The 22650-nt window shown below is 47.7% G+C and overlaps 1 protein-coding gene and 1 long non-coding RNA gene across 3 annotated transcripts in view; one reads left to right on the top strand and one right to left on the bottom strand.

Moving 5' to 3' along the window:
• LOC309328922 overlaps nucleotides 1–18059 on the bottom strand; it is a 36524-nt gene extending 18465 nt beyond the window's left edge. Inside the window, exon 1 of the long non-coding RNA XR_014150877.1 lies at nucleotides 18044–18059. This is a non-coding gene — a long non-coding RNA (uncharacterized lncRNA). The remainder of the gene's footprint in view (nucleotides 1–18043) is intronic.
• On the top strand, nucleotides 13765–22554 carry FOXB1 (forkhead box B1). Of its 2 annotated transcripts, none has more exons than XM_081839265.1 (2): nucleotides 13765–13793; nucleotides 19563–22554. In XM_081839265.1, exon 2 carries the CDS (start codon nucleotides 19589–19591, stop codon nucleotides 20549–20551), a length of 963 nt encoding a protein of 320 aa, XP_081695391.1. In that variant the 5' UTR covers nucleotides 13765–13793; nucleotides 19563–19588; the 3' UTR covers nucleotides 20552–22554. The 2 variants fall into 2 exon arrangements, with proteins under 2 accessions (XP_081695391.1, XP_081695390.1); XM_081839264.1 differs by lacking the exon at nucleotides 13765–13793 and adding an exon at nucleotides 18232–18662.
• The last annotated feature ends 96 nt before the right edge of the window (nucleotides 22555–22650 follow it).

Here is a 22650-nt window from a genome sequence, read left to right on the forward strand (position 1 = left end):
CATGTATTTGGAAGCCTAGGCTTCAGCCACGTTCCCAGAGAACATAGACACAAGCTTGACTTCAGAGTGCAAGCAGGTATCTTTGTGGGATATGCCACTGGAGGAAAAGGTTACAAAGTTATGGACCTGGAAACAGGAAAAAGCAGCACAAGACATGTAGTTTATTTTGATGAGCACAACAAAGTTGGCACAAGGAATAGTGTTGTGGACTTTTCTGATAAATGAGAAGAAGCCAATGACCTTATATACTTCCCCTCACTAACTTTTCAATGTCCAGATCTGCCTTCCAGTGTCATAGCCCCCTCTACAAGCGATGCACAAGAAGATGACAGAGGACCAGACTCCTAGCAGCAGCACCAGAGATGAATTGGAGCAGCTTTATGCAAACATGCCTGCATTGAAGGAAGAGGAGGAAGCTGATGCATTTCCAGAACCAGTAGAGGTGTTCCATCATTACAGCTGTCCTACTTCACAGCATCAGCGTTACTTTGGGAACCTTCCACATGGGAGGAGAGAGAGGAGGCACCAGCTACAGAAGCCTGTCTAGAGAGGGAGGTTGCAGAGGAGGAGAGGGATGCATTGTATCAAAACAACATCTGGATTCTTACTAATCTACCTCCTGGGAAGAAGGTGATAGGAAGTAAGTGGGTTTTTTTAATTAAACAAGGGCAGAAGGCAAAGTGCAGTGCTACAAAGCCAGACTTGTGGTTCAAGGTTTCAGTCACCGATATTGCAAAGACTATGATGAAGTTTTTGATCCAACTGTCCGATATAGTCGTGTAAGAATGCATGAGAGTCATTTAGTGTGCAAACTACAAAAAGGACTTTATGGACTGAAACAGGCTGCTAGGGCCTGGAATCAGAAGCTACATAAAATACTAACACAGCTTGAGTACAAACAAGGCCATGCCGACAAATGTTTGCACACCAAGTGTAATTATGAACAATTTTCTTACCTTGCCTTCGTTGATTATTTGATTATTGCCACAGCAAATGTCAAAGATTACACACAAGTTGTGAAACATTTCAGCAAAATGTTTAAGCAAGGATGTGGAGCCTCCTCTGTGCCCGGGGGTACCACATTGAGGGACCCAGGTCTCGGTTTAGACTTTTTTCTGGAGAGCTTAAGAAAGAGTGTTTATGAATGAGGGTACTCCACAAGTAGATTCATGTGAAGGACTGTATGTTCAGTTCCTTACTAAGCATGGCAAATTACCTTCCTTGGGCCAACTGAGTGAGGCAGAAGTACACTTTTGAAAACGATCCCAGCACGAGTGCTGTGGCATCATAAAACTTTTATCTCTTCTTTCTGGACAAATTAATGAGCAATTTAATTAATAAAAATCAGAGGGTAGTGTAAGTGCAACGATAATGAAGTTAAATGAGTGCACAGTAAAATATTCCCTAATCCAGCGCATTGCCAAATGCCCCTTTAATTCCGCTTAGCACTAAAAGGGTTTTGAGCATCGTAATGAGATTCCACTGTCTGCTAATTAATTGACACTCTCCTGAATATTCATATGTGCTAGCACCAATACGTTCCTAATTGCAGCATGGAATGGATCTCCCAGGAAGGGAAGATCGCCATTGACTTAATTAAAATAATATATGCCAGAACCAGCATGTTGAAGCTGTGAGATGTTTGCCATCGAGTGAGGGAAGGTTTGTTTAAAAACAGGGGTAGGAAAGCCCATCACTCAAATCAGGGAATGAAAGGCACGTGTCTGGACTGGAATACTTTCCAGAAACCAAAAGTGCATTCTGAGTTCGTTCAAAGATTGCAAGAGCCTCCAGGTCTGACTTATTCATCTTCCTGCTGCTGCATTACAGGCTAGATTTCTAACACATATGCTAAGGACTCCAGAATTTGACTGTGCTAAATTTGGAGGAAATCTGGTCAGGGATGCCCTCTACAGAAATATTTGGGGAAAATCGCTTTGTCAGAGCTGAAAGGAGAGAGTGATAACTAGTAAAATATTCTGCTTGCTAAGTTTACTCATCATAAATGAACACGTGTAGTCATTAGAATAAAATTCATTTGATAAGACAGTAACAAATTAGGTGCTCTTCTTTAAAAGAACAAGCAAACACCATGCACACTGAAAGATGTACACCCTAAAGATTATGCACCCTAAACAAATTGTGTAAATTTTAACCACTTCTCTTAGGTAGCCTAGTTTATATGCAGCTATTCTGACTAGTTTGCATAACTTATCCCAGTTTTACTCATCATGTGGGAAGGGGGAAGGAACTGTGAAACAGGATGAAGCCTGTTTCTGCCACCTCTGCTGGGCATCTGTTTCTGCCAGCTCTTCTGCTTCTGAGATCTTAGCAGGTATTGCTCATTTGTAATGCTGAGGGCAGGAAACTTGTTTTCTTTTTTTGAAGTCATCAAACTTGAAATTTCTCAGAGAGCTGAATTTTGCACTGAGCACATTTGGTGCTTCTTCTGTGACATTGTGGCATGTTGTGTTCATGGCCTCAAATAAAATTAAACCACAGCATTCATCCAAACCAGCTTCAGCCAGCACATGTGTGGCTCATGGGAGTTGCAGTCCAAAATATATGGAGGGAAAGACTGATTCAGACCATACTTAGTAAGCTTTCCATGATTAGAGAAAGCCACACACAAATGCAAAATTGGTCCCAAAAGCAGATTGCAAGGCAGTACAGGGAAGCAAAAAATAGTGTACTCATATTTCTTTTGCCCATTCTTGTCAATGAAAATACAGGGCTATATAATCGTGTATGGCAACATTTTTCTTGGAATATTCTCTTTTGTTACATTTCTAAACCAAATTATTGACATGCTTATATTTACAATTGCATGTAAACCTCCTTATGCATACTTTTTATTTTGTTTTACTTATTAACACTTTATTATTGTTGATGATTATGATACTTTTCAATGCATATGTTTTTATGTAACACACTACATTTTGTCCTTGATTATCTGTTGTCATACTGTTCTTCCATACTAAATTATATATATACAGTATGTATGTATGTATGTTTGTGTGTGTGTGTGTGTGTGTGTGTGTGTGTGTGTGTGTGTGTACACACACAACAAACCTCCTCAGGGTGGAAAAGTATTATTGCACAAGTGCTTCCAGTGTACTATGGACATCTGGGATTGCCTGGTAAGCAATCCCTAATCTGAATGCCTGGCTTCATCCCCTGGAGGGAATCATGACAGTTCCTCACTCACACATGTACACCATCATTACTGGAACATGTACCCACACATTAAGAAAGGGGCGGTGTTATTAAGAGCTTAAGTACATAAGAAGAGCCTGCTGAATCAGGCCAATGGTCCATGTAGCCCAACATCCTGTTCTCACAGTAGGTAGGGGAGCGGGTGGCACTGTGGTCTAAACCACTGAGCCTCTTGGGCTTGCCAATCGGAAGGTCAGCAGTTCAAATGCGCTTGACAGTGATGAGCTCCTGTTGCTCTGTCCCAGCTGCTGCCAACCTAGCAGTTTGAAAGCACACCAGTGCAAGTAGATAAATAGGTACCACTGCGGTGGGAAGTTAAATGGCGTTTCTGTGTGCTCTGGCTTCCATCACCATGTTCTGTTGTGCCAGAAGCGGTTTAGTCATGCTGGCCACATGACCTGGAAAGCTGTTTGTGGACAAATGCTGGCTCCCTGGGCCTAAAAGTGAGACGAGCATTGCACCCCATAATCGCCTTTGACTGGACTTAACTGTCCAGGGGTCCTTTACCTTTACCTACCTTACCTTCTCATAGTAGCCAACCAGGTGCCTTTTGGAAACCAGCAAGCAGGATTCAAGCACAAGAGCCCTCTCTCCTCCTGTGGCTTCCAGCAAGTGATATTCAGAAGCATTACTGCTTCCAGCCATGGAGGGAAAGCACATCCATCATAGGTAGCAGCCATCAATAGACCCATCCAGGATGAATTTGTCCTGGTGGCTCTCCAGAGGTTGCTGGACTGTGACCCCACTGTCACCCCTGAGCACTGTCAATGCTGGCTGGGGCTGACAGGTGCTGTGGAGTCCAGCAACATCTGGAGAGCATCAAGTTTAAAGGGTGTTAAGAGGGAATGGTGTTACACTCTTGATCTGAAGTGAACCAGTGTGACATCCTGTATGCAGCCTTCAGTGCTTCTTAGATGGCTTCAGGGGTAGTGGATGGTTGATTTAAGAAGCCGAGACTCTCCCATCTTTTTTGTCCCTTGAAACTAAAAAAAGTGGCATTATTGTTAAAGACAGCCTTGAAATGCACTCTCTCTCTCTCTCTCTCTCTCTCTCTCTCACACACACACACACACACACACAGAGAGAGAGAGATAGGTAGCCGTGTTGGTCTGCCATGGTCAAAACAAAATAAAAAAATTCCTTCCAGTAGCACCTTAAAGACCAACTGAGTTAGTTCTAGGTATGAGCTTTTCGTTTTTCGTATATCTGAAGATATACAATGTATCAGATACAGAGAGAGAGAGAGAGAGAGAGAGAGAGAAGGTTAAGAATGAACAAGAGTTTATTTGAAGACACACAAATGCATATTTATTATACACATATCTGCATTAACAATGTAAATTACACCGCCAGCACTCTGTGCTTGTTTATTCATTAGGTCTTTAGAAAATCTACATTGCCTCCAGATAGCATGGATGATAATGTGAAATACACAAGCCATGTGTATTTCTACCCAGCTGAGATCTGTGCTTCATCTGTGAGGAGAAGTCATTCACAAAACCAGAGGAACACAATGATAGGAAGGAGGAAGGAATCCCAGAAGTTGTTCTACCACAGAGATGGAGAACTTGTGACCCTCTAGACATCGTTGGACTCAAACTCCCATCATCACTGACCATCATACATGCTTGGATGATGGTGCCCAAGTGATTGAAGTCCAACAACATCTGGAGGGTCATAGGTGCTCTACCACAAGGTGGCTGCCTCTGGTGCTGGCTGATGGGTACCATGGAGGGCAGCCAATTGAACCCATTTAGTACCATCCACCAGGATGTTCTCCTGCTCAGTCCACGGTCCAATGTCTCTAGGAGGGACCATAAGTTTGCGATAGAGCATATGCATCAAACAAGTTAAAACCCCAGCATCTAACATTTTTAAAAAAACTCCTAGCAGAGTTGCAAAAAAAAGTCTGTTTCAAAATATCAGGAGAGCTTTTCAGAATAGATTTTACTGGATGAGATGGATCAATTATTTTCCTTGGTATAAGGCAGCTTCATATTTTCAGACCATCAGCAATGTTGCAGCCAAATCCACTAATTCCAATAACCATTTTTCCATAGTAGGTAATAATGAGTACTTCCATCTTTGTGCACATAACAGTCTTGTGGCTGTGATCATATATTGCAATAGTCTTCCATATTATTTTCCTAATTATATATCCATCAGCCCCAGTAGAAAAAGCTCTTACGACCCCAATAATCAACCCTGACAACTGGCTATGCTGGCTGGAGCTGATGGGAGTTGAAGAATCCAACAAAGTCGGGGGGGGGGGCACCAGGTTTCCCAACCTCCTTTTAAAGTGTGAGGAGGCACCACTGGGGTCCCACTTCAAGCAGCAAAATGCCCTGGGCATTTTCATTCCTAAGAGGAATCCGTGTGTGTGTGTGTGTGTGTGTGTGTGTGTGTGAGAGAGAGAGAGAGAGAGAGAGAGAGAGAGAGAGAGAGACTCTAATCTGCAATTGTATAGATTCTTTTTTTTTTTTTAAAGTCAATTCTGCAATTTTCAAAAACCAAGCATTTTTGTTCAGGGAATTCTCCCCAGATATGTAGAATGCTGACTTGTGTTTTAATTGTTGATTTTAATTATTTTTTAGTGTTTTAAATAGTGTTGTTAACTGCGTGTTCTTACTAAAAATTTCATTGTTTAATTCTTTTTGCAAACCACTTTAAGTTTTGATTACAATCAAGCTGGATATAAATCTTGAGAAAAGAATAAAAAATTAAAATGCTATTGCACAGTTTGAGCCTTTACAGTGTAACCACCAAGGGTTGTATTTGACTTAAATGTCCTTAAATGAGTCAGAAGGGGTTTTAAAAAAAATCCTTGGGTTAATCTACTACTCAAATAAAGTTGTATCCTTAATTTTCTCCTAAATTAGGTTTATTTAAAAATTGTCAGAACCAGTTGATTTAAAACGAAGAGCTGCAGTGGAAACTGGTTGTAGATCAGGAACACACCCACACCCACACACCAAACAAGATGCTGCCATGTTGTACTGATTCAGTTCAGTTATTATCATTGTGTTTTCTTAAACCCGCTGCTATCTTGGAACCAGAAAATATTTGTGTGTGTGTGTCAGTGGGACCGCTTGCTTTTCTGCTCTTGCACAGATCCTCTCCATGCCCACAGGGGAGCTTCCGTTCTTGCGGGATTTGTGCCCTGTGTGCATGTGTGAGAGACAGTCACGAGTGGGAATTCACTGGCAAAGCCAGAGGAATCGCTTTCTAGCCATAGAGATGCAAAGTGACCTATTTTTTTTAAGTGCCGGAAATTAAGGGAAGAATTTGGTGCGGGGGTGTATGCAGGGGGTTTGGTGATCACTTTTAGGTCTTTAAAATGTCAGCTCTGTAGGTGGCAACCCAGTGGAAGGGGGCGGGAGGAAGAAGCTGAAGAAACCACGAAGCTCACAACAATCAAAGCTTTGAACCCTGCCTCTCATCACTCCCATACATGCCAAATTTAGCATTTATGCATCTTCGTGTGTGTGTGTGTGTGTGTGTGTGTGTGAGAGAGAGAGAGAGAGAGAGAGAGAGAGAGAGAGAGAGAAAATGCGGTTTTAATCTTGTTTTATGAGCGAGGGGTGGGGCTACAGGGACTCTCAGGAAAGGTATGCATTTAAAATAAACAAGCACAGTTTTTAAAAAGCCACCCCCCGTTACTTTCTGAGAGTTCCAACGGTTCAGAAATCATCCGTTTTTGAGGGTTTTTCCCCGGGTGAGGGTATCATTCTCGGTGCTTCCGAACATGATGCACAGTAATTACAATTTCATCCCCCGTGCATGCGCTGTAAAGGCTAATTGCTGAATCAAGAAGCAGACTGATCCGATCTTCGATAGATGCCGACTATTTATTTCTGAGCCGGAAAACAGGAGCGTTTAACGCTATCCCCCGGTCTCATCTTACCTATGAGTAAACCCATCGCCTTGAGAGGGACTGGCTTCTGGAACAGACGCGCACAGGATCAGAATCTGCACTGCTACTGACCCGTGCCCACTTCCCTTCCTTGGCAAGCACTCCTGTTGAACAAGATGGGACTTACTTCCGAGTAAACGTATCTAGCACCTGTGTTGGCAGTATTTTTTTCTAGCGGGCCCAAACGCATTTCAGTTTCGCACTTCCAATAGCAGAAGACGTGGGATAAATTTTAAAGCCAAGAAAAGAGAGAGAGAGAGAGAGAGAGAGAGAGAGAGAGAGAGAGAGAGAGAAATATTCGAAAGGGGTGTTGGAATGAGAGGACAAGGCACTTTTAACAACCAGTGTGTATCTATGCATATGTGTGTGTGTCTAATGAGATATTTATCTTAAGGCGAGCGAAAGAGTTTCGTCCACCCATCCATTAACCACCACACAAAACCCTTTTTCTGGGTGGGACCCCACCGAAGTTGCTTCAGTTTTGACAATGCTGTTTAGCTATCATTTGCTATTTTGAATGAATGGGCGCCATCCTCCTTTTTACAACATTTGTTTCCTATTATGGAGAGGTGCAGCAGTTGAGGGCAGACATGTGAAAGTGCCTGTTTGATTCTCTTTTTTCTTCCCCCTGACCCCGCCTTTGTCCGCTTTCACCCTGGGAATGTCACGCCTCACTACTTCACTTTGAGATGCTCGGGAAAGTGGCTTTGTTCGAGCCTTTTTAGACATACACGAAATTGTTCTCTTTCCCCCTGCTGTAAAAGATACTTCAGATTGGGGGACCCGGTTCACAAGTGCAATGCAGTTTGGCTTAGGCGCAACCTTTGTTCGCCTTGAACAAATGACCAAACACTGCCCACATTATATAGTCGATCTGCTTCTGCCTTAACACCAGAGTTAGAAGCTGGGAGAAAAAGGCGAGTTAATCCCTCCTCGGGGGCTAAGGTGGCATTCGCAATATTTCCTACAAAGAGCGAGAGCGAGAGCGAGAGAGAGAGAGAGAGAGAGAGGGTGGATTTTGGAAAGACTACATCTGTTTAAAAAATATGGAATCACGCACACAACCCCTCGTTCTCCACGGACTATCCGCTGCGTCCCAGAATAAAACTGTGGGCAAGACCCCGGGGGTTCTCTAGAAGGGCCACTTTCCTGTTCCAAACGACCCCTGGTAAGATTGACCAATGAGGGAAATCCCACTTCTCCAAAACTGTGTTTGGAAAACTCAAGCAAAGCGGTGAGGGTGGAAAAGAGAGGGGTGGCCCTCGTTTTAACATTGGGATTTCAGTGCCCCGTCAGAGATGCAGTTTGAGCAGTGAAGAAGGAGCGAGGGATGGATGCAGCGCGTCCTGGAGCTGGCAGGGGACGTAATCTAAGGTCTCCCTGGCGACAGAGAACGGTCTGGTTCCCGGCTACCAATTATTTCCATCTCCAGAGGGGCAATCGAAACCCACCACGCAGGTAGTTTCATTAAAGAGAAACTGCCGTCCAGTTTGATGGTGACTCTCCAGTCTGTCCCGGCCGGGTTCACGCCTGCAGTCCGAGGCGCCCTTCCGTGAAAGTAAGACTCCCATCTAAATGCACCACGCTAAAGGGGTCGGCTCCGCTTTAAGGAAAGCGGGATTCGCTTTGCTTAGGATCGCTCTGCGTTACTGGGATTTCCTAGGACAACATCCACTATACTAGGCCAGGCGGTTTACCTCCATCCCCGCCCGTCCCCGTCCGCCCCGCCCCCCCCCCAATAAAGCGAGCTCGGAGCAACGCATTCATTCACTTGCTTGACTTTTATTATTTATCCAGACAGGTGAATTTCTGTAAGGCAGCTCCCCGCGGCAGGACGTGGATTGGGACCGGAGGGCAAGGAGTAGGTGCCAGCCTCTTGCGCCAAGATATGGCTTGGCATCCAGGAGATAAGCGGAAGCAACTCAACCCACCAGCAGGCACAGCCTTAGTCCACACACAGAGCAGCTGGTGTTGTGTGAGGACCCCTGAGTAGTGGAAGTCACCCTTACTAGCTTGAGACTAGTGGTGTCCACCCACCATCCCTAAAACCAGCCACATGGCTCGTTTATCACACTCCAGAGAGGGGAGAAAACATTATTTATTGAATTTGTTAGTCTTTTTATCTTGCTCAAAGCAACCCAAAACGACTTACAAACAAATAGGCGAAGAAAAAAGCCTCACTTAGATACATTAAAACCAAGAGGGAAAAGATTTGATCTTCTACTTTTCTTAGAAATAATAATTGCAGCCTTTCCGTGGGCGCGCGTATTTGTCAGTCTTAAAGGCCACTTACAGAAAGAATGGTATGTGTATAATCTTGTCTTGATTATCTAAGGGCATTCGGTTTGACAGCTCTTTCTTTCTGTACCTGGGCGATCCCTGCGTGGGTTAAGGGTGAGGAGGAAAGACACCACGCAGTGGACAGAGCAGGTACTTTTATTTCAGGAATGGGACACGTGGGGGTGAAGGTGATGCCGACTAGAGTTTACTTTTTACTTGTTTGGGATCGTCCTGGTTCTCACCTCCTGATGACGAGTGGCTGTTAACCCGTCGCCCTCTGCGTCCAGCCCTGGCCATGCGCCGATGACTTGGGGCGGGAGGAGGTTCACATGTACATGCTGGAGGATTGCCACGTCGCGCGATGTCTTCCTGTGACATCTCTGACTCTCCTCCAGAGAGCAGTGCTTTCCTCGGGAATCGAGTCACACATTCAACTCAAAGGTACGAGCAATCAGGAGCACATAAAAGGAACCTTTTGTGAGCAAGCCCTTTCGACAGGCTTCATGCAGACTTTCGGATTCTGCGATCTCCGCTTAACTGCCCCGATCTTGAGATTATCAAATCTGTGTAGCTGATGTTGGGCCGGGAACAGTCGCAAGGGTTGCACGTTGATTGCAGCAAAAAGGAACTTCTTTCTCGATTTCAGTTCGCGCCACGCGGTCAGATGCTGTTTCCTCTAGGAGCAAAGAGCGGCGGAGCGAGAGTTGCGAGGCAAAACTTCTCGCGCTATCCGCTCGCGCTCTTCAGCTGACCTTCTTTAAAGAGCGGCAGCGCAAGTCTACTCATAAGTAAATCCCCAGTAAGTGAAGTGAGACTTACTCCCAGGTGTGAAGGAGTAAGCCCATTGGGACCTACTTCGGCATAAAGAGACATAAGATTGAGCTGAAGGGCTGCAAACATTAACATACTTAAGCAGGTACAAACTCCCTGAGCAGGTTAAGATCCGATCGTCTACATTTTAAAATAGAAATTGCTTTTATTGCTAACGCTGCTGACGTGACATAGAAGGTTTGGGGCGGGAAGGATATTAATTTAATTCATTAATGTGCCCCACCCAAAATATTTATAGAATTTTCAGGAAAACTCAACTGAAAGGTATTTTACTCATTGGCTAATTAAAATTCGAGACAGGCTAGAGTCCTACGCACACTTTAAACGCAAGTAAGGTAAGTCCCATGAAACTGGCACGCATAGGATCGGGCTGCGAGGGTGCCATTTTCTGCAAGTGTGGGGCGAGATTACTACTGGAAAGGGAGTTCAGAGGGGTTCCCTGTGCAAAAGAACCACAGCCATTGAATAAGAAATAAACACGCATAGGATCTGGCTGCTCGGTGGTGTCCCCCTAAAAAAAAAGCATTCGAAAACGTAGGGTGGAATCAATGGTGCGTGTCTGGTCTCGCACGCTTTGCCTTCCTCCGCTCACTGAGTCTATTTTAAGCGCACCATGCAGACGTTCTCCTAAGCAAGAGAGTTACCTTGGCCCACGGGTCCGTTTACCCTCAAGTAGAAGAGCCTCGGGTTGCAGCCTTGCTGCCTAGTCAAGATTTATTTAGTCGACACCCATGATCCTCTCAAGCCAGGAGGAATTTTGCCCCACATGTCTAGGTTGGTTGTGATCCTATGCTCATTGACTAGACAGTAAACCACTTTTATCTCGCTGGGACTTCTTTTCAGCGATGCATGCATAGGATTCGGCCAGACTTCTGCAGCTTTCCACACGTTCAAATACAACTCACGCCCGGGAAACAAGTCCCATTTGAATTCAGTAGTTTGCTTTCTGGTAAAACGCGTGCCTCGGTTAACATCAGCTACCAACTCTTTCTTTTTCTTTTTTCCTTGTTTGCAAATATCGATTAGAGAGGAAGGTTTGTGTGTGTGTTTTAGATCCAGTAGAGGTTTTATATTTTTAATTGACAGGCACGGAGAATTTGTTTTAGCGCTGATCAGGCAAAGGGAACAGAATCATCCGGGAGAGGGAGGGAGGGAGGGAGGGAGGGAGGGAGGGAGGGAGGGAGGGAGGGAGAGGGAGAGAGACCCTAAGTAGTTCCACGCCACCAAAGTGGCAGATTTGGCGAAAGAATACCTAATGCGAGAGAGCTCAAAGGCCCGCACGCCTTCATGCCTTTAAAGCCCCCAGTTCCCACAAAGTAGCCAGATCGCTTGGCAAAAGGCACAGTGGAAGAAACCCGCACCTTCTCGTGGTCACCGCATTTCCCCCCGCGTCCTGCGTAAAAAAACATTTAAATACGCAAATTAACCCCAACTTCAAGCATTAAAATAAAATTAAAATGTGTATCCTTTTCTCAGGAAACGATGGCGGAGAGACTGAGCATCAGGTGGGGGTCCTGGCTCTCGCCTTCGCCCGCAGATAATTCCTCCCCGCCCCGCTCGCCCCCACCACAAAGTAAGAGGGGTTCAGAGAGGACTGGATTATTGTTGCTGGCAGTGGCCGCCTAGGAGACCTTAAGAAGCTGGGACATCTCTCCCCCGCACCCGTCCCCAATTCCTCTCCTTCCTTTCAGCCCCTCTTCCCACTGTTTTGTAAATATTAACAAGCTGGTATGAGCCCCCACTTTCATAAACAAAGCTTTTAGGTTCTTTTGGAGTTCTGAAACGTGTGTGTGTAAATAATCCGTGCAAAAGTTGAGGGGCATCCCCCCCAGCAACGCATCTGCGTGTAAACACATCCCCCAAAATCAATATTGTGGTGCTTGTCACTTTTTTGTCCTCGCCTCGCCTCGCCTTCCGTCCCTCCCTCCCCGGCTCGCCACTGAAGCGAATTGTGGATTTATGGAGGGGAAATTAGCATAAATTATTGCCAAATCTGGAAAACGTGTGTGGTCTAACTTGTGGGAAAGGAGGCTTAAAGCGAACTCTCCATGCATGCAGAAAGGTGGTCCGCGGGAGCGCCTTGAATGCTCCCTGCGCCCGACGGATTTCCATTGGATATAATTGACTTATGTGGGTTTTTATACAGTTTTCCCAACACTTCCCCTGAGCTCCTTATTTGAATAAGATTTCTTTCCTCCCACCCACCCACCCACCCACATTCTTCACCCCACCTCCAAGTCTATTTGTTTTGATTTCCTACAGAATAGAGGTTGATTCCCCCTTTGGCGAGTGATTCCTTCGTGTCTCCAAACCCAAAATAACATTTGAGGCGTGCGCTTAATATTTTAAAACTGAGAGGATGGATTTGGGAAAAGATTTTTTTTTTTTTAATGGGTGAAAGGAGTATGAGAGACAATTAGGAAAATTCTTTTCCGTTTCCAAAGTGACGCACAGAACCCTGAGCCTCAACCCTACACATTTTTACGCGTAAAGGTTTCCTGAATGCAGTGGCAACGTGCTTTAGAATCTGTACCCCTTCTTAGGATCGGGAAGAGCCCTATTAAAATCCGTGCAATTCTGAGGAAGGACGTACTCTTACTCGGAAGAAAGCCCCGGAAATTAATAGGAAATTCTTTTTTAAAAACACACACACACACACACACACACAAACGTGCTCAGGATCTCCGGAAGCCTCGTGCAAGTTTACTCAGAAGTAATTCCCAGTTATTTCTTATTGAGATATTCCCAAATAAAGTGACCATTTGGCTGCTTACTTTGCTTCCGGGTAAATACACCAACAGTCAGGCTGCGCTGATGGGTTCTGCAGATAAGTCAACAGCTTTCTGGATCGCGATGCTTTCTCTTTTATTCATAACTTGTCCGAAGTACAGCATGTGGTTTTACAGTAATGATTAGTAAATTAATGTATTAACTCTTTATTTGTGTGTGCGTTGGGGGCAAGCATGGATCGAGTGAAAAGCCTGGCAGTAGGCTTAAGTGGTTTGTGGATCTGAATTTTTGAAGCGATAATGCGTGACTCCCCGCAGAACTAATGTGGGTTCCTTAAGGCGGACTGAAGCACTACGACATTTTTACTCATAATTAGTTTATAGATTGGGACATGCTGTTAAGTCAGTGGGCAGAGAGCTACAGCCTTAATAGCTTGTGTGACTGTGTGTATAGACTTATTTACGTCCATGGGTCTCCCACACACTCCAAAAGAGAATCCCAAACTCTGGCTGCAGTAAGAACCCCCCACCCCCACCAACTTCGTCATTTAGATTTCTGCTGTTTAGGACACTGGAATGATTTGGGCACTCCGTTGCTCCACTAGAGAAATGTCCTAGGAACAAAACCCTGAACCTTTACGAGAAAACAGCGGAAGCGACTGCTTGGGGAGGTGAGCATGTAAACCGTGAAACAAAAGGAACTCCTTTAAAGCTTTGGTTCCTTTTACTTCCAAGCGCAATCCAACAATTACCCGGCTGGATCAGACCAAAAAAGTCCATCTGGCCTAACCAGATGTCCTGCAGCGCTCAGGGAGGGCGTCAAGGTAATGGCCATGCTTTCGTTTTCTGTCCCCGGCATTCAGAGATACACTGCTTGGGATGTGGAGGTTCTACAGCGCCGCGGAAGCAGCTAAGCCCCCATCGAGGGCGCCCGTCTTTTCCCGGGGAAAGCCAAAAAGACGTTCGCCAGGGCGGTGTCTGCGTCCCTTCCTCGGCACGTGCGCAAAGCATTCCCTCTTGCTGCCAGAACCGTTGCTTCCCTTTGAGCTCAACCCTGTGCGTGGTCACTAGGAAGCAAGTCCCACAGTGCTCAGTGGGCAGCTTACTGTGTCCATGGGATGGAAGCTTTAAATAGGAGAGTGACTTATCCTATGCAATAACCGCAATGAATCTTCCCAAGGTGGTTTCGGACTTCGAGAAATAATTTTGCGCTCCTTCTCCCGTAGAGATGCAGAGTGTTTACTGCTCTGGTCCAGTTTGGATAAAGGTGCGCGCGTGCGCGCGTGTCCCAATTACACACACATACAAACACAATGTGGTACTCCAGCCAAGTACGGCAGGATCTATAAGAAAGATCTCTTTCAGGATGCAATTTAAGAATCCATAGATACAACGTTGCGCAAGAAATTTGGGCTTAGGGTCCCTTTCTTCTCTTCTTTCTTCCCGCTCTCGTCGCACCCCCCACCCCGCCCCCAGCCCCACGACGACGCTTTATTTTTCCTGAATTAAGAAGGTGACATTATTCTTCTCTTCAAGTACTTCTGTTAATATTGAAAAACGTGCGTGTGCATCTCAAGCGGCAGCGCTCCGGCTCCGCCGCCATTTCAATATTAATGAAATTGTTTAATCTCCTAAATTCGTCGTGTTTAAGTTACGTTTTGGTGAGTTATTGACCAGCAATGAAAATGCAGTTAATGTGGTGTGTGTGTGTGTGTGTGTGTGAGAGAGAGAGAGAGAGAGAGAGAGAGAAGTTTATAATAAACGATCCACTCTCTTTTCTTTTCTTTTCTTTTCTTTTCTTTCCTTTTCTTTCCTTTTCTTTCCTTTTCTTTCCTTTTTCCTTTCCTTTCCTTTTTCCTTTCCTTTTTCCTTTCCTTTCCTTTCCTTTCCTTTTTTCTTTCCTTTTCTTTTCAAAAAACTCAATGTCATTTAGAAATAAAATAAAAATAACACAGTGTGGTGTGGAGAGTGTGCAGGGGCGAGTTCCTGATGATGCTCACTCCCAGAGAACTGCGTCTAGGCTTGGAGCCTTTAGGTGCGAGGCAGAGGTGAAGGGACAGCCTGGAATTGTCACGCTGAACCCGCTCGGCGTCGTTTCGGTCCGGATCTTCCTTCTAGAATAGCGAACCAGCAGCTACGTGGTACCAGCTTCAGGGTTTCCTAATTAGGTCTCAGCTGCTGATCTCTCTGGCTCGCATCCTACAGGATGAGGAATTCCAAAAAGCTGCATTTATGACAGCAACCCTGACCCTCGCCCATTTTTGCCTCGTCTTAAATTTGCGTGGATGCTGATGGAACTGTCAAGTGGCAAGGCGTTCCACCGGATCATTATGAGTTAGGGAAAAGATCTATACCTCTTTCGGCGAGTCTTAAACCTCTATTGCTCCCAGATGTTTTTTTAAAAAAATGTATATTTTTGAAACCTGGGTCACCAAAGACAATTTTTAAGAATGATTTCAGCTGATCGCTGCCACTTCGTTTGACCGTTTAATAAATTTCATGCCGGCCCCTTAGGTGCTCTTTGTGCGCCTGTTTCCCCTGAGTTAAAAAAAACAAAAAGGCCCTGTAATCGTATTCCTATGCTGAAGATATTACTGGCCTACTCTATAGGCTCGTTGTAAGAATAAAATCTGCCCAAGAGTATTAAAAACTGTTTCTAAATTATACTGGGGGCATATTTCGTGAAGAGGAAGGGTTCTGGGTTTATGTTGGTAAGAGAGGTAACTGCGCACTCTCGTCATTTTACTTGCCCTTTTCTAGTCGGACGTTTGGTTCGCTTTTTATGGCATGTCTCGGAGAACTTTGGCGCTAAAGGAAGGTGAGCATGTAAGACGGCGACGACTGCGCTGTCCTCTGAAAGTCGGATGCCCCCAGATCCCAACCCCAGGGCATGTTGAGGTTCCACGCTGGGCGCTGCCTGAGTCCTTTCTTCCAAGCGTGGCGCGTTCGCCTTTTCCGAAGTCTGCAGCTACATTAGAGGGGAGGATTTGGGGTGGGTTTTTTGTTTTTGTTTTGCAAGAGAGAGACTATTCTGCAATCTCTTTTTAGAATATCGCTTTCGCATGACTTTTAAACCCATTGCTCTACGTGTTGAACTGCACACCTGTCACTTTCGCCGCGTCCTATCAACAGTCACACAAGAGGTGTGTAAGTGATTTACACGGGAATACAGAAGTAGGTCACCTCCTCAAGAGTGGAAAGTCTTTATTTAGATTTCAGCGATCCTTTTGATCCTCCCCCTCCCCCGCCGAGGACCAGAGCGTTGGCGGATGTCGTGGAGACGCTGGAGAGCTCCACAACTCGGGTGAGACGCAGTGTACATGTAGGTTGTCCTTTCACACGTTACTCAACTACGAAACCAGGTTTGCCACAAGCATTTAACGGAGTCGAGACCAATCCCGAGTCTCAGAGGACTCACATGTATTCCTCACGCATTACGATCCTGGTGTACACAATAAAGAAGGAACGTGCGAAAGGATCTAATCCTAATTACGCTTGTGGGAAGTTTCACGAGAATCAACGACACTTACTTTACCTGGGGTGCCTACTGAATGTAATACGTTTTTGGTCGAGACAAAAATATGCTGAAATCTAGATACTTCAGCTTAACCTGCTAACGGATCGCACGGAACAGGTGATATAACGTCCCGATCCTAGTCCCAATAATACAATTGAGACTTTCTCTATGTACTAAGATCTATACTTACCTAGGAGTAAATCCCATTGAGTAGACATACACAGGATCGCGCTGTTAAATAGTTTGCTGTTATAGACGCGCTCTAAACATACCCGAGTGTCTTCTTTACACGCAAACAAGAAATGCCAGTTAGGTAAGGTAGACCAATTCAGCGGATCCGTTTTTCATAGGATCATAAGATTATTCATTCACGATCCAGCCACTTTTCAAGTTCCCTTAATTTCAGTGAAATGGTGAAATGGCCTAAAATCTCATCCACTGCAACAAGTACTTTGATTAGGTAGGATCGTGCACATGCAATTCCCGAGCCTACCTGAAACCTCCTTAACTGTTTAGCAGGCTCCAACATTAATTTGAAGAAGAAGCAGAAGCAGAGATAGGCGATCTCCTATCTCTCTCCGCTCCTCATGCCTCCTTAGAGGGCAAATTGCCAGAAAGGAGGAAGAAAGCAGCGAGGGAGGGAGATTTTCGCTGCTTTTAAAAGTGATGGGTCTCTCACTGGGGATGAAAAGTTGGCCTTTCTTAGCGAGGAAGATTCCAAAAAAGAAAAAAAAGAGAACATTCCCAACCCCTCAAATAATAAAACAAAACACGGGAGGGATCCGAACACAGTTCTAAGTTTCTCTCTCCCCACTCTCCGGCCCGATTTCGGCAGCGTACATATGTTTAAGGTCTCCCTCCTCCCTGGCAATCCACGGGGGGGGGGGCTTCAAAGTGGCTTAACATGTGGCTGGACCGTCTCCCAAGCAAATAAATAAATCCGCCCTTAAATAAATAACTCATCCCCCAACCCAGAGCGTGATTTATTCCACCACGGAAAGACAGGGGTGGAAAGCGACTGCGCTTCGAAAACAAACAGACCCAAACGCCGCCAAACTCCGAGCGCGCACACAACACAAGAGAGTTTCCCCTTTTCTTAAAAAGAGTCCTTAGAAACGCCAAGACAAGAGCTGGCTCGGATTTGGGAGAGAGAACCAGCTGGGGGGGTGGAGGGGGGAAGGGGAGCCCTCGCCGGGAACGGGGGGCGGGGTGGGGGGCGGCGCGGGACGGGACAGGGGGCCCAGCCTGAAGCTAGCTAACAATACAAATCAGGGAACAATGTCGAACAAGCAGAATAGGCCAGGCAAGCAATTGCCACGTCAAACATCCCTCCTCCGGCTTCCCCATCCGCCCCCCCTCCTCTCCCCCTCCAGCCTCTCAGTTGCTTCATTTGTAAGTGTGAATTGCGGGCGAAGCGCCCCGCCAAGTCCCTGCGCCCAGAGACTCCGCATGCACACAACCCGGGCTGGCTGACTCGCACGGTTGCTCGCGCCCCCCTCTCCCCCACCCCTCTCTGCGTCTCCCTCGCACACATCCTTCGCGGGCTGCGGTCCTCACCCCTTTTCCATTCCGGCGGCTGCGCTTTGGCTTCCGATGGCACTGCTTCCCATTGGCCCAAGGTGTCCGTGTAAATAGGTGTCAATGGAACCAGATTATGCCTTTCCGCCGGCCCTCTTGCGCCTCTCTCCCCCCTCCTCCCCCCCTTCCTCCTCCTCCTCCTGGCTTCTCCTTCATCCTCCCTCCTCCCTCCCCTCCTTCCTCCTCCCAAGGCGATTGTCATATGATAGAGAAGAAGTGGCACGCTAATGAAGCGCCCCGACAGGGGTCTTTTCTGCTCCAGTCGCCGCATGCAACCAGCAGATGATTGGGAGGCAGGAGATGGAGGAAGCGGCGGCGGCGGCGGCGGCAGCTACTTAGCTCGGGCTGCTGAGCCCAGCCGAGGAGGAGCGCCTGGCCAGCCCTCGATCGGCTCGCCTCGATCTCTCCTCCGGGGCTGCGCACAGCCGGACCAGCCCCGCTCCACGCCGGCTTGCGCGGGGACAGGACCTCCAGGTTTCCCCTCAGCCCCTACGTCGGAGCCCAGGGAATCAGCGAGCCGGTCCGGGGGACAGCAGCGGGCAGGCGTTGGTGAGGAGCGGGCCCCGGATGCGGACTCTCGGCTGGAGGCAGCGTTAAGGTGAGCCGGAGATGTTGGAGGGGGCGAGCGGAGGAGATCTTGCTCCTCTCGGATGGCTCTTCAGCCGCGCGGGTCAGAGGCTCCGCCGAGGAGGAAGTTTGGAAGCGGGGAGGGAAACTAGGAAGAAATGTCCCCTGGCTCCCGCGTGGGTTGCTGTCTCGTTGCGTCCCTCGTACTTGACGGCAGGGGGAGGGGGATGAACTTTTATGAGTTGCGGACCGGATGGTGTGATGGTGTTTGTGAGTGAGGGAGTGAGAGATGGACTCTGGAAGGGAGTTTACGCTTTCGTGGGGGCTGGGTGGGGGCGTATCGGAATAACTTTTTGTACTTTGAAACCATCGCTATAATGGTCGGCGGAGGAGGGAGCCCGTCTCTCCAACAGTGGCGAGGAAGCAAGTCCCTTTGAACTCCTCAGCGTTTACTCACGAGTAATGGAGGGTTTTTTTGGTTTGTTTGTTTTTTAAAGAAAGGAGGATCGGTTTGTAAGAATTCCTACAGGGCAATCACCGGGAAAGCGCCGGGAAACCGATTATTATCAACAACAATGATGTATTTATTTTGGTGGAAAATGAGGGATGGATCACCCCTAATGCCCAGAGCTACAGTTTCTGAGGAGGGGCGGTCTGTCAGTATAACTTCTTGAATTGTAGGTGAAGCCCCCCTCCCGTTCCCTTGTGTGCATGTGGGGGGGACGACTTTTCTCAGATATTACCCCAGCAGACCTGCTCACTCCTGCAGGCTCTCGCCGCGAAAAGCAGGGAGACGGAAGCCTAGAAAACCCCCGCTTTCACCTGTAAACTACTTTCTCCCCCACCCCGCTATAGATATAGAGATCTATTTGCTTAACGCGAGCTCTCTTACCGCCCCTCTCCTCAATCATCCCCCCCCCCGCCTCTGCAGATCTCTTCCGAGCCGCCGCCGCCACCATGCCTCGGCCGGGCCGCAACACGTACAGTGACCAGAAGCCTCCTTACTCGTACATCTCGCTGACGGCCATGGCCATCCAGAGCTCCCCGGAGAAGATGCTGCCGCTGAGCGAGATCTACAAGTTCATCATGGACCGCTTCCCTTACTACCGGGAGAACACGCAGCGCTGGCAGAACTCGCTGCGCCACAACCTCTCCTTCAACGACTGCTTCATCAAGATCCCTCGACGGCCGGACCAGCCGGGCAAAGGCAGCTTCTGGGCGCTGCACCCCAGCTGCGGGGACATGTTCGAGAACGGCAGCTTCCTGCGGCGCCGCAAGCGCTTCAAGGTCCTCAAGTCCGACCCGCTGGCGCCCTCCAAACCGTCGGAAGCCGCCCAGTACCTCCAGCAGCAAGCCAAGCTGCGCCTCAGCGCCCTGGCCGCCGGCGGCTCCCACCTGCCCCAGATGCCGCCCTACAACCTGGGCGTCTCCCAGCCGTCGGGCTTCAAGCACCCCTTCGCCATCGAAAACATCATCGCCCGCGAGTACAAGATGCCTGGCGGGCTGGCCTTCTCCACCATGCAGCCCATGCCCGGCGCCTACCCGCTCCCCAACCAGCTGACGACGGTGGGCACCGGCTGGCCCCACGTGTACGGCTCCGGCATGCTCGAGACGGCGACCCCTATCTCCATGGCCAGCGGCGATTACAGCGCCGCCTACGGGGTCCCCCTCAAGCCGCTGTGCCACGGCGCCGGGCAGACTTTGCCGGCCATCCCGGTGCCCATTAAACCCACGCCGGCCGCCGCAGTGCCCGCCTTGCCCGCCTTGCCCGCGCCCATCCCCACCATCCTCTCGAACTCGCCGCCTTCACTCAGTCCCACGTCCTCGCAGACGGCCACCAGCCAAAGCAGCCCCGCCACCCCCAGCGAGACCCTGACCAGCCCGCCCTCCGCCCTCCACGCTGTGGTCGCCGTCCACTGACACCCGGGCCTGAGGGAGGGAGGGGGCGCTGGCTGTTTGGCTGGCTGGCGGAGTGGGGGAGACAGCAGGAAAGGGAAACCCCTCACCCCACCCGTCAAACCCCCAAGTCGACGACGTTTTCCTTTATTTTGACCCTCCTCAAATTTCCTGGTCCCCCCGCCTGCTATATTTATTCGTCGGAAGGGACTGAGCGGTGCGTGCTTTGGGTTCAAATACCGCCCCCCCCCTGCAAAAAAGAAAACGACTTTACCATCTCCCTCCCACTCCTGGGCACTCGGCTTCCAGAAGAACTCGGTGCGTCTCAACGCAATTGCAGGCCTGTGCTGAAGAAAGGCAAAATCAAACTTGTTTGTTCATTTCTGTCTCTCGTCCATCCTCCCCCCACCCCACAACCCGGGCAGGATTTCTCTTGGGGAAGAAAGGAGATAAAAATCCACAGCTATCACACAGATGCTTCTTCCCTCTCCCCCTCCCCCTCCCCCTCTTTCCCCCACAAATTGGTTTCACTTTGGAGACTTCTCCACAAGGTTTGTTGTCCAACTTTTAAAAAGTTCTTTGGGCAGGGGGACGCCATGCACTGAAAGGGTCGCTCTCTCTGAAACGTCCAAACCCCATGCCCTTGCTTTCCATTTAAGGCTTTTATTAAGACACCCCCATCCCAACCCCGGCCTTTCCCGCAAAAATTGTGCTCCGGCAAAGGTGGGGGACAGGCCCCGAGGAAGAGGAGGATGTCCCTGTGAAATAAGAGGATGCCCGATCGAACCAAAGTCAACTGCTTTATAAAAAAAAGTCCCATTTATTTTAATGGGACATTTTCAGAGCAATTCTGTGTGCGTTTCCAAATGAGACTTACTCCCAGGTAAATCTGCAGAAGATTGCAGCCTTAGGCCTGAGGTTTTCGGGAGTAAATACTTTTTCAACCCTGTGAGATTTATCTCCGATTAAGCATGACTTTGGATCCGGCTGCTGTTAACTTTTCTTTGGGGAATACGCACACAAACTAAGAGCTAATTTAGCTGCGATCCTATCCGCGCGTACGTACAGCCTCTGCTGACTACAGCGAGACGTACTTCTGAGGAAACTCCCATAGGATTGCGTTGTTTACTGAAGTGCATAACTTTGGCTGGATCGGGTCCGTTATGTTTACGAAGTCGTTTAAACGCCACCCTGAACCCCCATACCCTGGCCCGTTTTCTATAACTCTTATAATGTGAAAGTTTACTTTCCGAGTTGAGAAGGGGAGTGATTTTCTAATCTTTTGATTGTTTCGGGGATATTTTTTTTAAGTCCTGGATTATGTTTTTAACGAGGGAAACCAGACCCAGTACCAAATGAGATTCAGACTTCCAGTTTTGGTTTTAAACGTGGCAACTGAGAGGCCTAATAGGAACGCCCATTAAAAATACCCTTCTTTTCTGTCGGAACTACTGAGAAAAACTGAGGAGGGGAGGGGGAACTAGGAGGGATAAACTGTACATGTCTGTGAATAGGAATGATTACCAACTGTGTAAAATGCACTTTCGTTCGATGTAACCCTTTCCTAGCTGTAGGTAGTTTGCTGGAATCCGTCCGTTTTTGAACCGCTTAAGTTAAAAGGCGAAAAGCAAAACGAGATGCAGAAGCGCCCATGCGAAGCTGTTAAGAACCCGATGGCCCGATCTGGCAGGAAGTCGCGCTGCAAAGAAGGAAGCATGCGCGAGAGCAGCGGGGGAAAGAAAAAATGCTCACGGATGTGCTCTCTTCTTGCGCACCCGCAATTTCAATGGGGCTTTTGCAAGAGAACTTCCCGCTGGATCGGGCCATGTGTCGTTGTTGGGTTTTTGTTTTTGTTTAATTCCTGTACAGAACCGAGCATGATATTTAAAATATTAATGTTCCTGTTTCCCTCCCAGCATGCCTGTTTTCGGACATTTGTTTGGGTTTTTTATTTTTTAAAGTCTCTACGTTAAATTATGAAACTAGCCGTCCAAATAATATTTTCTCATTAAAATATGTAAAGCCAGGATGGGACCTCGAGTCTTTTTCAGCAGAAAAGTCCCTTATTTGATGCATTGCAGAATTGCGCTGTTTCAACGTGGAGAGGACATAAATAAACAAGC

The sequence above is a fragment of the Podarcis erhardii genome, assembly GCF_964252035.2.
Source record: "Podarcis erhardii genome assembly, chromosome: 14".
NCBI lineage: Eukaryota > Metazoa > Chordata > Lepidosauria > Squamata > Lacertidae > Podarcis > Podarcis erhardii.

Coding starts and splice junctions, on each gene's coding strand:
- FOXB1 (XM_081839265.1), top strand. CDS start 19,589: ATGCCTCGGCCGGGCCGCAACACGTACAGTGACCAGAAGCCTCCTTAC.